At 49.3% G+C, this 15,553-nt stretch overlaps 3 protein-coding genes and 2 long non-coding RNA genes across 11 annotated transcripts; 2 read left to right on the top strand and 3 right to left on the bottom strand.

Moving 5' to 3' along the window:
- Positions 1-919: 919 nt before the first annotated feature.
- Positions 920-2,739, top strand: sstr3b (somatostatin receptor 3b). The gene is made up of 2 exons (XM_088373806.1): positions 920-1,699; positions 1,788-2,739. Exons 1-2 carry the CDS (start codon positions 998-1,000, stop codon positions 2,364-2,366), a joined length of 1,281 nt encoding a protein of 426 aa, XP_088229932.1. The 5' UTR covers positions 920-997; the 3' UTR covers positions 2,367-2,739.
- Positions 2,710-5,195, bottom strand: LOC148399920 (protein CutA homolog). 6 transcript variants are annotated; one of them, XM_088373813.1, is made up of 7 exons: positions 4,937-5,195; positions 4,541-4,608; positions 4,222-4,370; positions 3,837-3,896; positions 3,447-3,492; positions 3,325-3,374; positions 2,710-3,247 (listed from the first exon to the last, which is right to left on the bottom strand). In XM_088373813.1, the coding sequence occupies exons 2-7, from the start codon at positions 4,586-4,588 to the stop codon at positions 3,148-3,150; spliced, it is 453 nt and encodes a 150-aa protein (XP_088229939.1). In that variant the 5' UTR covers positions 4,589-4,608; positions 4,937-5,195; the 3' UTR covers positions 2,710-3,147. The 6 variants fall into 6 exon arrangements, with proteins under 6 accessions (XP_088229939.1, XP_088229938.1, XP_088229941.1 ...); XM_088373812.1 differs by having other exon boundaries at positions 4,541-4,605; XM_088373815.1 differs by having other exon boundaries at positions 4,470-4,605; positions 4,937-5,193.
- Positions 5,196-5,675: 480 nt separating this feature from the next.
- Positions 5,676-11,366, bottom strand: LOC148399918 (uncharacterized). 2 transcript variants are annotated; one of them, XR_015858038.1, is made up of 3 exons: positions 7,771-11,366; positions 6,643-7,365; positions 5,676-6,238 (listed from the first exon to the last, which is right to left on the bottom strand). It is a non-coding gene; the product is annotated as an uncharacterized LOC148399918 (long non-coding RNA). The 2 variants fall into 2 exon arrangements; XR_015858037.1 differs by having other exon boundaries at positions 5,676-7,365.
- On the top strand, positions 7,109-11,161 carry LOC148399919 (uncharacterized). The gene is made up of 8 exons (XM_088373882.1): positions 7,109-7,373; positions 7,843-7,988; positions 8,060-8,166; positions 8,387-8,505; positions 9,075-9,907; positions 9,983-10,068; positions 10,170-10,347; positions 10,453-11,161. The coding sequence occupies exons 1-8, from the start codon at positions 7,313-7,315 to the stop codon at positions 10,600-10,602; spliced, it is 1,680 nt and encodes a 559-aa protein (XP_088230008.1). The 5' UTR covers positions 7,109-7,312; the 3' UTR covers positions 10,603-11,161.
- A 1,577-nt stretch (positions 11,367-12,943) lies between the features above and the next one.
- LOC148399917 (uncharacterized) lies at positions 12,944-14,098 on the bottom strand. Its single transcript, XR_015858210.1, has 3 exons — positions 13,631-14,098; positions 13,385-13,444; positions 12,944-13,009 (listed from the first exon to the last, which is right to left on the bottom strand). It is a non-coding gene; the product is annotated as an uncharacterized LOC148399917 (long non-coding RNA).
- Between the last annotated feature and the right edge of the window lie 1,455 nt (positions 14,099-15,553).

Below are 15,553 nucleotides of genomic sequence, written 5' to 3'. Positions count from 1 at the left end.
ATCTGGGAAAGCACCTAGCAAGCATTATGGTGCCATTTTGTTTTTTGTTTTTTTTTTCCTTGACCCATGTGTTCTCGCTCCCGTAGTTTCCCCTTGGCGCCAAATTACATCAAGGTTGACAAGATGCAGGCCAAATTGTCAGAGAGTTTTTTTTTTTCTCGTTTTAGATATCGAGAGTTTTCATGGGAAGGTCAGTTGTTTGAGAGTTGTACTTTCCTTTTTTTTTTCTTCTTCCACATGCACTGGCGTCCAGTTGATCAGGGTTTACGGCGGTTGTTTACCCTCCCTACGCGGGAACATTTTATCCCCAGCCGAGCGGCGCCAATTATCGGCCATTACAAGCAAAGGCCGCGGGTGTGCTTGCGCGCCGCGTAGTGACCATTAGCCAGCCTTGTTTTGGTTGTGATGGCGTCGGAGCGCCAAGATAATGAGCGCCTTACCATTCAGCTGGCCTCCGTCCGCTTCATCTATTGAGTGGAAACATCTGTCAGGCCATTTAAAGGACGACAACACCGTTGTTTGCCTTGTTTGACGGGTTATGCATTTGACCCCAAAAAAGAAAAAAAAAAAATTGGGCAACTCTAGCGGTAGGTTATTCATATGACGCAACTTTATGGAAAATAAAAACATCACCTGCGAGCGGCTGGCGACCAACTCAGGGTGTCATCCGCCTTTCGCCCGATGTCAGCCGACCGGGATTGGCGCCAACATCTCCGGCGACCCTGAACAGGATAAAATGGATGGATGGATGGATGGATGGATGGATGGATGGATGGATGGATGGATGGATGGATGGATGGATGGATGGATGGATGGATGGATGGATGGATGGATGGATGGATGGATGGATGGATGGATGGATGGATGGATGGATGGATGGATGGATGGATGGATGGATGGATGGATGGATGGATGGAAGTCGCAAAGCAAAGCGGCTCATTTTCTGTTTTCACCTGACGGAGCGCGCAGGTTTTCCGAATGCCAGCCGGCGGTCCCCATGGAGCTCCTTCCGATTAGCCAGGACGTCGTCCCCTCTGCCGCCTGGTGCCTTTTCAACGGCACCCACAACTTGACCGGGGGGCAAGGCGAAGAAGCGCCGCCGAGGTCAGAGGGACCCCTCCCGGGCCCGGCGGGCGTCTTGATCCCACTCATCTACGGCGTGGTGTGCGCTGTAGGCCTGGCGGGCAACACCCTGGTGATCCACGTGGTGGTCAACCACAGCCGGGGGTCGTCGGCCACCAACATCTACATCCTCAACCTGGCCGTGGCCGACGAGCTCTTCATGCTGGGCCTTCCGTTCCTGGCGGCCCAGAACGCGCTCCTCTCCTGGCCCTTCGGCTCGCTCCTCTGCCGGGTGGTGATGACGGTGGACGCCATCAACCAGTTCACCAGCATCTTCTGCCTCGCCGTCATGTCCGTGGACCGCTACCTGGCCGTGGCGCAGCCCGTGCGGGCCGGGCGCTGGCGGCGCCCCCCGGTGGCCAAGGCGGTGAGCGCGGCGCTGTGGCTGGGTTCCTTTGCGGTGGTGCTCCCGGTGGTGGCGTTCGCCGACGTGAGGCGAGGGGACGGGGACTGCGGAATCGTGTGGCCGGAGCCGGTGGAGCTTTGGAAGACCGTCTTCATCGTGTATACCTTCGCGGTGGGATTCTGCGGCCCCCTGCTGGTCATCTGCATGTGCTACCTGCTCATCGTCATCAAGGTAAGGAGTGCTTAGGCAAGCGTTGACGTGGCCGCCCTAAAAAGGAAGGGATCATTTTGGTATCGATAACGGATGGTTTGGTCCTCAGGTCCGTAGCGTGGGCAAACGCGCTCGGGCGACATCGTCGCGGCGCCGCCGTCGTTCCGAGCGCAAGGTGACCCGCATGGTGGTGGTGGTGGTGGCCGTGTTTGTGCTGTGCTGGCTCCCCTTCTACGCCCTCAACATCGTCAACCTCTTGGTGGTTCTGCCCGGCGACCTGCGAGGCCTCTACTTCTTCGTGGTGGCCCTGTCCTACGCCAACAGCTGCGCCAACCCCATCCTCTACGCCTTCCTGTCCGACAACTTCAAGCGGGGGTTCCGCAGGGCTCTGTGCCGGGCCTCACGCCGGGTGCGCAGCCACCAAAGGGTGGACTCGGACGGGGGGCGGCGCCCTACCGAGGACTGGGGCGGCATGGTTGCGCGCGGGCCGGCGGGGAGCCGAGGGGAGGGGGCCGAGTGCGGCGAAGCGAGCCCGCAAAAGAACGGGACAGAAGGTCCGGAAGGTTCTGGGAGAGAGGGGACTCCCGAGGAGGAGGAGGAGGAGGAGGAGGAGAATGGAGGAGGACGGGAGCAGGGAGAGCCAAAGTCACAAAATGAAAAGTCGGCGCTGGAAATCAGCTGCTTGTGACTGGCGTGTCAAACTTAATGTGTTCCCTTTAGGAAACACAAAACTCCTCAATGATGTCAAGAGACCAAAGAGTCTTTTGTACTCCATTGGAGACCCAACTGTCACTTTCAAAGCCTTCATTTCACAACCTAACCGTGCCCTCAAAGCGTCATTTAACACCATAAGCAAAAACGTTCAACTCAACTGGATGTGCATCGGCGCCAAAGCTAAGCGCTAAAACTAGTTCAACCTCAGTGTGGCTGCTGCCAATATAGTTATTGTTGTCTACATATAGTACATGTATGGTTAATATGTGTAAAATATCCAAGTGTGATGAGGTATTAACAAAAAAAAAAGCTGAGACTTAAGATAATAAGAATTTAGCTTTATTGTATTCTTTATTTTTTGTGGTGCAACTAAGCGCGACATTGTGGAGATTGCAGTGAAATCCTATTGTGTATTTATTGGACGCTGGCATTTATTTTTTTACATTATAAAAAAAAAAATCTAGATTTGAAAACAGGTCAATTCGACTGGTTCATATCGTAATTGTTGTAGCAATCATTGTATGCTTTTGTGTTTGTAATGACTATTTTCATAGGATAGCCGCCATTTTACGCTACCATATTTATTTGTACAAAATAAAATCACAATTGCTGTTCAATGGCTCTGTGAAATCAATTGAAATGAAGGAGCGATACCGCCTCCTAGAGACCAAAATACAAACTTGACTACAGCCATTTTCTTTTTTTTGGGAGGGGGTCATTAGCATACTAATCACCTGCCCGTGAGTACCGCGTCCTCATTCGGGCACGACGTCGGCGATCCACTTGAGGTAGGGCGGGTTGCCTTGGTGGATGGGCAGGCTGATGACTTCGGCCACCTCGTACGGGTGGTTCTGACTGCGAGCGGCGAGGAACAGCGCGCCCGTTAAAATGCAACAGGGCGCCCCCGATTGACGCACGACTCGAGGACTTACCGCACGTAGTCGGTGAGAGCGAGGACCTTGGAGCTTCTGGTCTTGATCATCTAAATGGGCCGAAAATGCGCGTCAAACGTCTCGACGTGCATTTCGGAAGGGCCGCTCGCTCGCTCGCTCACCAGCAGAACCTCGCTGTCCTCCTGGATGGCCCCTTGCCATTCGTACCTGGCGATATTAACGACAGCAAAGTTTGACCTGGGCCAAGAATATCCTCAGAATAATCGTGTCGGTGGTTCTCATCAAATACCACCTGAAAAAGTACTTAGCTGCTCAATAAATAATAATATGAATATTGTATTGGGACAGTAGGTAGCATTTACCAGCAGAGGAAGCCCAGGTAGAGAATAACTAAACCAAACTACGAATGACGGATCTTTGTAAAAGTATGATCAGATTGTCTGACGTTAGTTAAAGGTTGCTCCATCAATGATTCAGAGAGAAGGAAAAGTGTCATTTTGTTGTGAGCAGCATTGCGCACGCGCGAGCGAGCGAGCGAGTGCGACACTTACACGGATGTGACGGCTGGAACAATGTTGACGCAGGCGGCCAGCTTCTGCTGCACGATGCCCCTGCGCCAGCGACGCAAAACAAACAACACACGTTCAGCAAACGGGCCATGGCCGATTGTTTGTTTTCTTTTGTTTACATTCTTCAAAGAGCACCAATAATATGTGCAATTTGATCAGCAATTATACGCATTAGACATTTCGTAGATATTTGACAAAAACAAATCTAATATCTATTGTAAAATATTAAAAAAGATGAAAATAACGGGCAAAAGAACGCAATTTTTTGAATAATGGAGTGCGGAACAGAATGTAAAATAAGACTGAGCAAAAATGCTTCCTGACGCAGCAGCAGCAGCCACACCACACGATGAAGATCGTGAGCAACCTGGCCAAGTCTTTGGCCACCGTGTCGTTGGGGCAGGTGACGAAGGCGGCCGAGTGCGCGCCCGACGCGTACGTCTCGGAAGCCATGGAGAAAGCCCTCGGTCCCACGCTCCTCAGCAGCTGGAACATAAACACGCTCAGCAGCACCGTCTGACCAAGGAGAGGCGAAAATGAGGTCATGAGAGCAAACGCTTTTGCAGACTTACAGTGCGGGGGAAGGAGCAAAGAGCGCAGCCTTCTAATACGAACTTGATAGAAGATGCAGACTGTCTTCATCAATAGTCAAGTCACATTTACACGCAAGGCTTAGAGACACGAACCAGAAGGCAAGCTTGCAGCGCCTCAAAGCGGCGAAGTCCAATAGGCATGCCTCAAACACGCAAGGCTGCTTGGGACAAGACACAAGCACATTCGTGAAACAAACACCACAACTAAGAACGTAACGTGCTTCTCTCGGGACTTTCAATCAAAACATCTAGCTTACACTTTTGCATTTACATAAAATAAACACATTTAAATCATGCTCAAAAAATGTCGCGTCGTAAGTTTTGCTTCAACACCTGTCACGCCTCCTTTGTCAAAACAAGCGGTTAGCGTATATTAGCCGCTCAATGGCATCTCGAGGCCTCTTTATAGGACGTATTGAAAGAGTATATAAGTGCCATAAGATAAAAACGATAGTGTTGGTGTGTGTTTTAACGGACGTGTCAATTTACCTGCTGTTTATAGCTAGCGCCAAGCGAGCGACGACACTGCCGCGACGTCGAGAACACGAGAAGTTCTACCAGCCGACAACTGATAGTAAGAGATGACACACTCTGTTCGAAAACATTCACTTGCTAGTAATCACAATAAAGGGATTATTTAGATTGGGAACTCGTCTGTTCACTTCTACTCAAAAGAAAATTTGTTTTCCGGTGCTACCTCAGCGCGCACTTAATACGTCGTTATGTCGCATTCAGATGTCGTCACAGGAAGCGTCATCGTGAGCTTCCGTTGAGTGAAGAATTTACATACTGCAATAAAGTATTCAATGATTATAATTCTCATTTTAATTTCATATATATATATATATATATATATATATATATATATATATATATATATATATATATATATATATATACACACATATATATACACACACACACACACACACACACACACATATATATATATAAACACACACACACACACACACACACACACACACACACACACACACACACACATATATAAACACCATACATATATAATTAAAATTAATTTGATCAACTATTCTTTATATATGTGTTTGTAAGCTGTGAGCTACGATGATATCAACAATTCATGTAGCACATGATAAATAGCTGGAATTCCCAAATGGATACAAACGAATGAATCACAATTTGATTAAAAAAGTAACAATTTGATTTGAATGAATGTTCTCAACAGATGACTGCAAAAGAAAAGTCAAAAAGTCAAAGTCTGCTTTATTGTCAATTTGCCAAGACACACAGCGAGATCGAAATGACGTTCCTTCCCACTATCCCACGGTGACAAGACATAGTACACAATATACATGCAAGTAAACAACACAAAAAATAAAACTAAGAAAAAAACAACTTTTTGAAATGGCCAGAAGAGAGGGGGCACAGTACATTCCATTTGGGTGTGTTATGCCTGCAAATGCACATCTCTTTCCGGCTACAGCCTGTTCCTAAACGGATACAGTTGTATCATTTTATTCACTGTTTCAAAGTATCAAAGTATTTGTTTTGGTGTTTCACTGTGACCTTGAATCTGCGGCGTTGGGGAAAAACGGGAGCGTTGCTCGCAAGGAAGGTGCGCAGATGGCCGTCACCTCCACTCAAAAACAGGGACAAAGCGAATAGTTTGTAACAAGCTGTCAAACTCCTCGGCTGCATACCAACGTGTTGATCTTGTGTTGCGCCTTGAATGTGCACCTTGCTGTCCCTGCACGGTCCCCATCTTAGAGGTTGCTGCTGCGGAATGCAGACAGGGTCACCTTCCCTCTGCTATTCGTGAGAAGCTCATATGTACATGCATATATATCATTTTGTTTGTTTATTTTCACATACAAAAACATGACAAATGTACATCGATTAGCCCATAAACGCGATGGAGAATGTCTAAAGAAAACCTCCGAGGGCTGGCTTACGAAATGGCATTCTCCAGAACTATGAGTACATTTAAGAAAGAGACCAATTTGAAGATGATTAACTTGAAAAACAGTGAGGAGACCTCGCCGAGTAAAAAGAGGCTGAGACGAATGTTTTGGATGTACCCAACATATGACTCTTTGAGCTCGTTTCTGCAGACGATATATAGGCTCAAGTTTGCTCCGGTGACTACTAGCCCAAGCGATATTACAATAGTTCAAATACGGATAGCTCATTGAATAGTATGGCATAGTGGCTACCTCGGAGCAGATTCGATGACGGGTTTTACGTCCAGCACCGGTACTCTTGGCCATTTTCGTGGAAATAGTCATGATATGAGATTTCCGTGTAGCATCAACATATAGTGTTGTCGGTCGGTCGGTCGGTCGGCCGGCCGGCCGGCCTGCCTGCCGGCCTGCCTGCCTGCCTTTTGGTTCACAGTACAGGTTGAAAAAAAGAAATCATGAGAGCACATAGCTTTAATGCATGTTTACTCTTTGCGATATTGTTTTTGCCCATCCTAAAAGGCTTGTCTGAAGCTTTGAAATGACGTCACGCACGTCCTGTTCAATTTTTCAAAGTCAGACTCCACACAGGCATGTTCAGTTTCAAGTTTTGTTTTTTCAGGGACAAAACTTAGGAGTCCTAGCTCCCTACCTCCCTCCCTCCCTCCCTCCCGCCCTGTCTGAAAGTGCGCAAAGAGCATCATCATCATCATCATCATCATCTTTGCTGCGTGTTGGGGGCATGTCTTGGGAGGAGCTGACTGGCACACGGTCAAAGTGCACGTCCAGCAAGCATCATCCATCCACTTACACAGTCTCGCTCGCTCGCTCGCTCGCTCGACGACGCACCAGCATCTTAATTCAAGTCCGAGTGGTTTGCTGCTTTGTTTCTGACTGAGCTGGGCCCACCGCAACCATCCCCACCATGTCGCCGTCATTCGCTGCCAGGCTCTTGATGACCCTCACGCTGAGCCAGACCTGCATTGGTGAGCAATTTTTTGATAGATATGTTATTTCAACAAGTGATTTGATCTCATCTTTCTTCATCGGATGTATTGTCTTCCACTTGGAAGTTTTGAACGTTTTCTTCTTGAATGGCACGCTCGTCAAATTGTCGGGTAAAAAAACAACCCAATTTGGGTGAAAAATAGGAAGCTCAACTTCCTGGTCGGTCCACTTTTGAACCCAGCCATTGGAAATGTGCACACATTTAAATGAGCACGATCTATGTTATGGGAAAAACTCGTTTGTAAAGTTCACTGTTCAAAAACTGCTACAAAGTCAAGAAAGATCGCATGAAAGCCGCTTTCTGCCTTTACTGCGCAGAGAGCACACAGAGAAAAGTGTTGAGGACATTGTTAGACGACAAGCCATGCACCCCACCTTTTCTTTTCGTCTCGCAAGCCAAGTGGTTGATCATGCGTGGCCCTCATCATGTTCTCGTTGTCGTTCCAGAGCTGTTCGGGTGTCCGACCGGATGGCTGGAATACAACAAACACTGTTACTTCTTCGGAAAGGACCGGAAGACGTGGTGGGATGCTCGGGTCGAGTGTAAATTTAAGGGAGCCCACCTGACAACCATTTTGGACCAAAGAGAGCAGGTACCACGACTCGCTCAGCTGCTCGCTCGCTCGCTCACTCGCTCACCTTTCTCTCTCTCTCATTCTTGCAGGATTGGCTGCACTCTAAAAAAGGACGTGCCAGCGCCTGGATTGGCCTGCGACGTGAGACCACTGGCAAACCGTGGCAGTGGGCCGACGGAACATCTTTCTCCTACTCGTGAGTGTCCTTCCGTTGAAAAAGTGCGACAGCATGTGAGCCTCGGTCGGCAAATCGCTGAAAGGGTTTCTCTTGCGTACTTGTTGCTTTAAATGATGACAATTAACCTTGAGAAATACCTCATTACTCATGAGCAAGAGCTTTGAAAGACGTCTTCTCATTTGTATTTGAGAAAAAATTCACTGAAATAGTTAGCACCCAAAAATGTTTTCTCTTGCAGGGCATGGAGTGGCGGTGAGCCAAACAACATTGATGGAAATGAACACTGCCTTGAAATGTTACCCTGGGGTCATTGGAATGACCTCCCATGTGACCGTTTTTTGCCCTACATCTGCAAGCGTGAGTACAGATCTTGTTTTGTAACTGTAGCGTGTCACAACACTCCAAAAAATTCGGACTTGGTGATATTTACTTTCACATTTTGCCTACGACGTCGTGCTGGAAATAGTCCGCGTGGCGTGGCGTGGCGTGCGTGCGTGCGTGCGTGCGTGACAGCCAGCCTGGAGAAAAAAAAAAAAAAAAAAAAGGGGCCGACTCCCAGCTTGCAGAAGATGGCGCCACCTCCTGGCCAAATGGAGAAGGGCGTCATGCTCACCTCCGTGGCACCTTCTCACAACCGCCATTGGCCCCGCGCATCAAAGCCAGTCTGGTCAAACTGATTCAATGTTGACATTGATCCACTCTCCCTTTTGAACGATTCATGATTTCATAATTGACAATGTCTATCAAGAAACGATTACTTCTGTGAAGTTTCTTTTTTTCTTTTTTCTTTTTGCATGAACACGTTCACCATTTGATAAGTTTATTTAGTTCAAGGCATCTCTCAAAATGTGGCCACTGTTGAACGCTTTGCGGGACCCAACAGCAACATTTGAGTATCCTCTAATGTGTGCTCTCCTTTCAAATAGGTCCTGTCAGTCCCACCACCACTACAGCCAAGCCTGCCACCTGTCCTGCTCCTGTTCCCTGCCCCACTACCACGACAGCCAAGCCTGCCACCTGTCCTGCTCCTGTTCCCTGCCCCACTACCACGACAGCCAAGCCTGCCACCTGTCCTGCTCCTGTTCCCTGCCCTACTACCACGACAGCCGAGCCTGCCACCTGTCCTACTCCTGCTCCCTGCCCCATCTGTCCCGCTACCACCAAGCCTGCCACCTGTCCTGCTCCTGTTCCCTGCCCCACTACCACGACAGCCAAGCCTGCCACCTGTCCTACTCCTGCTCCCTGCCCCATCTGTCCCGCTACCACCAAGCCTGCCACCTGTCCTGCTCCTGTTCCCTGCCCCACTACCACGACAGCCAAGCCTGCCACCTGTCCTGCTCCTGTTCCCTGCCCCACTACCACGACAGCCAAGCCTGCCACCTGTCCTGCTCCTGTTCCCTGCCCTACTACCACGACAGCCGAGCCTGCCACCTGTCCTACTCCTGCTCCCTGCCCCATCTGTCCCGCTACCACCAAGCCTGCCACCTGTCCTATTCCTGCTCCCTGCCCCACCACCACTCCTGCCGAGCCTGCCACCTGTCCTATTCCTGCTCCCTGCCCCACCACCACTCCTGCCAAGCCGGTCACCTGTCCTCCTCCTGCTCCCTGCCCCACGACGACGGCCAAGCCTGCCACCAGTCCTGCCGGCCCTCCTCCGACCGATGGGGAGCTCGAGATGTGCGCAATCTCCACCGATGACAAGGCGTGTTCCTCCCACAACGTGACATGCGCGTGCCTGCTCGCCATGATTGCCAACCCGGTGAGTTAACGGCTGAGCTGTCTCCAAAGTGCATTGCCTCGTTGTCGTCGTTCTTTTTTGTTCGGGTGCGCGCAGATGGGCGGATTCCAAGCCGTGCTCGACGGTCTCAGTGTGGCCCGGACCATTGTCATCAGAGGACAATCCAATCCCAAAGCAAACAAGTAAGAAACACACCACACGCGCACACGCACGCACGCGCACACGCACGCACGCACGCACACTCTCAAAGAAGGCAGCTTGCACAATGGCATTTGTGTGGCAGGCTGGTGGTCAACCTGGACGGGCGCGACGGCAAGAACATGACCACGGCGCTGCACCTGAATATGGACTTGGAGAGCCAAACCTTCACCCTCAACTCCGGAGTGGACCGCAAGTGGGGTGACAAGCAGACCGGGGACCTGCCCCGCGGACGCCCCTTCGGAGCCGGTCTCCCCTTCAAGGTGATTGAAGATGCATGACAAATGTGTGACAAATTGGCGCCGCTTGACCGCAGTCCAAAGAGTCGGAGCGCTTACTGAGCCTGCCGCCATCTTGTCACTCTTCAGATTGTCATCAAGTGCGGCGAGATGGGCACTTTCCACCTGGACTTCAACGACGAGCTCCAGCTGGACTTCGCAGGTCCTCAACTTGATATGGGGAGCATCAACTGGTTGGAGGTGTGGCAAGTGATGCTGAGCAGCGTCCAACTGATGTGATGACGCGGCCGTGTGACGCCGCTTCCTGTCGGGCAGGGCGTCAGCATGCCGACGGCAATCAGCTCCATTCTAATGTATCGGTTTCTTTTTGAGCTCGGTTGCCACCACTTGTTTCCTTTTCAAACTAGATGTGTTAAATAATCTCACGGTACAAGATTTTCACAGCAAGCGCCTGCTTGTGTGGAAAATCGAGTGCCGAGTGTCGTAAGACACGTAAATTAAAAACAAAGGTTCTGATACGTTTTTTTCGGAATCCTACATTAAATTGAAAACAAAGGTTCTGATACGTTTTTTTCGGGATCGTACATTAAATTGAAAACAAAGGTTCTGATACGTTTTTTTCAGAATCGTACATTAAATTGAAAACAAAGGTTCTGATACGTTTTTTTTCAGAATCGTACATTAAATTGAGAACAAAGGTTCTGATACATTTTTTTCGGAATCGTACTTTAAATTGAAAACAAAGGTTCTGATACGTTTTTTTCGGAATCGTATATAAATGTCACTTTATTCAACTGATGTACACGTGTTTGAAGCAAAATAAAGGCGTTAAAGGCGTTGTCTTTCTCATGATTTCTTTCAGTCAAATCTGTAGCATCTCCAAATTGAGACTCTTATGAGGTTGGCCAAATAGATTGTTTGTTTAGTGAGAAACCTACGTGACCACAGGTGTCTGATGGCAGCGTTGCAGAGATCATCAGCAGCGGCGGCGGCGGCGGCAGCAGCAGCAGCGGCGGCGGCGGCAGCGGCAGCAGCAGCGCTACTTCATCGCGCAGTTAATACGTCATTGTGTCGCATGCATATGTCGTAAAGTGTGACAACTGCCGTCAATCTTAAATCCGCGACGTCGCCGATATTCATGTCAAAATACAAATAAATCAATCGCGTTGGCTTTTGCGACAGATCATTGACATTGACGACACCACACGTTTGTTTTTAAGGTGGTTTTTTGTAAAATAAACGACATATTTCATGTTTTTCTCCAGAATGTGGAGTAAAAAAAATGGATAAAGTTTAAAAAAAAACTATCCCAGAAAAAGATCTAAAATGTAAAATATCATTTCTAATTTATTTTATTTTTTTATTTTTTTATGATAAACCCTGAGTTTTATCAAACGAGCCGTCACGTCCATTATTGAACATGCAGTGGCAGTATTGGCCACTGGGTGACGACATTTCGGCACTTGTCCGTGGAAATTCGTGGGAGCATCATGCCCATCACCTAAACACACGCGCACGCGCACGCGCGCGCACCCACTGATTTATTGCACGTGCACGCAGCCACTCTGTTTGATAACATTCCCTTTTCCTCCCTCACACTGCCCTCATTGCCTCCATCTTAAATCAAACTGGATGAGCGTCTCCTAACCGCCGCACACACTCAGCACACATGCAAAAAGACACACAAACGCTTACTGCGAGTGCACGGATGCACATCAAAACGCGGGAAGACACATAAGCGGCTGCTTTTTGCAATGATGGCAGCGCCGAGAGGAGGCGGCGGTGGTGCGGGTGAAGGGGGGGGGGGGCAGGGATGCCTGTTCCCATGGAAACTGTGCAGTCAGCACATCTGTACGTCCTCCCTAGTCGGCATCCGTGGCCTCTCGCCACCACAGCTGGACGCGACACGCACGCACATGTATACGCGGCGCCCTGACCGCGTTGCCATGGTGACCACCTGGCCCTCCGCCCATTGCGTGTGCATGTGTACTACGTGCAAACTCTTTAGTGTTTTATGAGCTGATTTCATCCTCTTCTCCCTCTCTGTCCGTGCCTGTCCATCAGCTCTTCCTCCTCCTCCTCCTCCAAGCATGAGGAGAATCGATATGTTTTCAATTTGCAGCAGAGCCGTCCTCTTCTGCATTCTAATCAGCTCTCGCCGCCGGCCTTTTAAGTGCACGCCGCGTGGCAGAGGACATTGAGGCCGACTGCAGCGTCCCCACTTCCCCCCCCCCCCCTTCTGTTTCAGAATGGCGTGCCGCAGAGTCGTTTCATCCTGAAGCGTTGGAGGGCCGCAGGGGAACTTGTTGCTTTTTTGTCCAATTTGCAGCCAAATTCATTCTTTGGTCTCATTCAGACAAACAAAAGTGTGTGACTGACGGCTTTATTCGTTCATGAAGGAAACACCTGAGAGTGACCGTACAGCCGAGCGACATGTTGCGAGTCTTGATGCGTAAGTTGCACGTCGGCCACTACACGAGACCTCAAATGCTGTCAAAATGTTCCGTTTGCTTTTTGGAAAGGCGGATTTGCTGCTACGGTAAAAGTGCGCTCCCTCCATTCGAGTATTTGCGTTTCTTCTCAGGACCTCGACCAGATTCCGTCACGGAGTCGATCCATCCGTCATCATCCATCACGCCGTCGACTGACTCTTTGTGTTTGTGTGGCCAATCTTCCCGTGTTTGACCTTCAGATGCCAACGTAACAACAAGACGTTTGACGTGATGGAAGGCAGGAAGAAGTGTCGGCATGAGGAGGCGGAACAGGAAGCGAATGTTAAACATGTCCTTTGGACCCCCGAGAAGGAAGAGGAGAGGAGGGAGCCGTTTCTTGGTGGCCACTTGAACCACCACGACACCGCCTTCTATTATTCATCATTCCGCAAAACGACCACTTGAGATCATCTCAAGTGGGATTATCCATGGCGAATGCTCACCCTAACCCAAAATGACTTGGCAAAAGCAACCCTCAGCAACCCTAAAATGAACTCCAACACCAACCTTCATCCTGGATTTAAAGGTTGCCGTTTGAAAGTGCAAGTAAGAATTAAAGGTAGCCTCACGTGATTTACGGTCCTTCCGAGCGAGTCCTGACCAAAACTACGGTCAAACGCGGCCGTTACCTAAAGATTAGAGAAATGTGTCATCAGAAAGTAGTAGTATTTATAAGTGTCTATCCAGCTTCACAAGAATGGCAGCAATACTCAGCTAGCATTAGCACTACAAACTAGCCAAAGCTGCTATGTTTTGGTAAGCATCATTCATTCGTAACGGGGTGTTAGTTATCGGTGTTGTTTTTGGGACTGTACCAAAAAACGGAGCAAGAAATAGTTGCTAATGACCCCGCCTTCATGACACAGCAAAAGTCGATGGCTGAATCCTGAAGTCGGTCGGACCAGAGTACGAGCGCCAGGCTGCATTGGACGGCCTACGTGTGGGAGGGACGTCGTCAGCTGCTGGAGTTCAAACGCCGCCTCTCCAGGCTAAAAGTGGACAGTGGAGCTATTGAAGCCCAAAAGCGTTCAAATGCCGCGTAGGATGGGGCGCTAGTCCTCGTAGCACGATGCGTAGCACGATGCCTAGCACGATGCCTAGCACGATGCGTAGCCCGCAGCTAACTGCTATGGGTGGGTAACGCTGCATGTGTCAGAGAATTTGCTCTCATTGGAGTGAGTGCAGATACACAGCAGCAGCAGCAGCAGCAGCAGCAGCAGCAGCAGCAGCAGCAGCAGCCGCAGCAGCATCAAGGACATCAAGAATAACATGTTTGTTAGAGCAGTTGACGATTCCAGATTGTCTTTGATAAAAACAAAAACTCATTGCCAGGTTCATTGAAGGCTGTCAATTTTCCGTTAAATTCACTGCCAACCTCTGGCGGAGCTAGGGGGGGCACTGCCCCCACCTCCCTCAGTTGCCAGGTCAAATTGATTGATTTTCTTTTTTTTCGATTTTTGGGGATTTGCAATTCCCTCGGGAATTGCTTTCCACACCTGTAGGAAACATCTAGCAAATGTTTCCATGCGTTTTCTGAAGAATATTTTGTGTTGAGTTTTGCAGACCACATGTTTTCAAACTAACTAACACCAGTTTTCTCCCCTGGGAAAAAAAAAAATCCTAGCCCCGCCAGTGTTCCGTACTTGGACAATACTGGAACTCCATTTCGTTGACTCTTGAGTTGTCTTGGATGCTAATAAAAAGATACCAGCGACTAGCTAGCAGGGCATAGCTGACACGGGACGGACAGACGGATGGTAGGATCCCGTTAGAGAACTTCAGCAGTGAAGTCCTCCCTCCCAGAGTCAAGTGAACCCTAAGCACGCAGGCCAGTAGGAGCACTCGACGTGAAGCGGCACAAAGGCAAGGAAACCAAGAAGAAGCGCCGCAGCCGCTAGCCATTAGCATGCGCCTTCATGTGTGGCACAATGTGAGAGGAGAAAATACAAAGTGTGTGCAGTGCAGTGTAATGGAGCGTCGCTGCGGGCCGGCCAGCACGGCTCGCCACACTGCGCTGCTCGGCGTGCGCATCGTTGTCACGTGATGACACTGGCAACCAATCAGAAGGGCAAGACAGCCAGGAGCCAGAAAGAAAGTGGACGACCGTACGTTTGGTTTGGCCTACTCCTGACAACAAAGTGGCATATTTACTTGGTACGCCAAGTTCAACTTCTTTCGGGAGCCTGCCACCGATCTGTGACTTAATTGGGACTGTTTGCAACAACAAAGCGTGCACAAAAAGGCCTGGCTACTATTAGCGTCGCCAACAGTCAAGCTCACACCTTTGATCATGTGAGGGGCACCCAAAAAGTTCGAATCAGCCATTTCGGTGCCAGTAACAACAACAGATGGCACAGCCGCTGCCAAAATAGATGCTCTTGGTTACTTTCAATGACTTTGTAAGTGCACACCGCCGAGCTAGCATTAGCATTGGGCTTGGGAAGACTCAAAAGTGTAACAGGGCGCCTGCCTCTGTTTCTTGACACTGTGCAGAAGGGTGCCAACATTTTGCTATGCCTCCTTTCAAATGAACTGCACAAAAACGCGATTTCCCACCATTTTTAGTTCGAAAACAAAACCTTTTTTCTTGGGGCTTATGCTTGGAATAAAATGCTTGTATTGTTTTGCAAAGATGTGACGAAATGTCATTCTAGATGCAGTGACTTGTTGAGAAGGACGTTTTTATTTATGAACCGTCAGCCTCCTCCTCCTCCTCCTCCTCCTCATTGCTTGTGTCG

The sequence above is a fragment of the Syngnathus floridae genome, chromosome 4 (genome assembly GCF_059516105.1).
Source record: "Syngnathus floridae isolate MCC-2025c chromosome 4, RoL_Sflo_1.0, whole genome shotgun sequence".
Lineage (NCBI taxonomy): Eukaryota > Metazoa > Chordata > Actinopteri > Syngnathiformes > Syngnathidae > Syngnathus > Syngnathus floridae.
The sequence above is the reverse complement of the archived record's forward strand: the minus strand, read 5'-3'. Positions and strand labels throughout refer to the sequence as shown.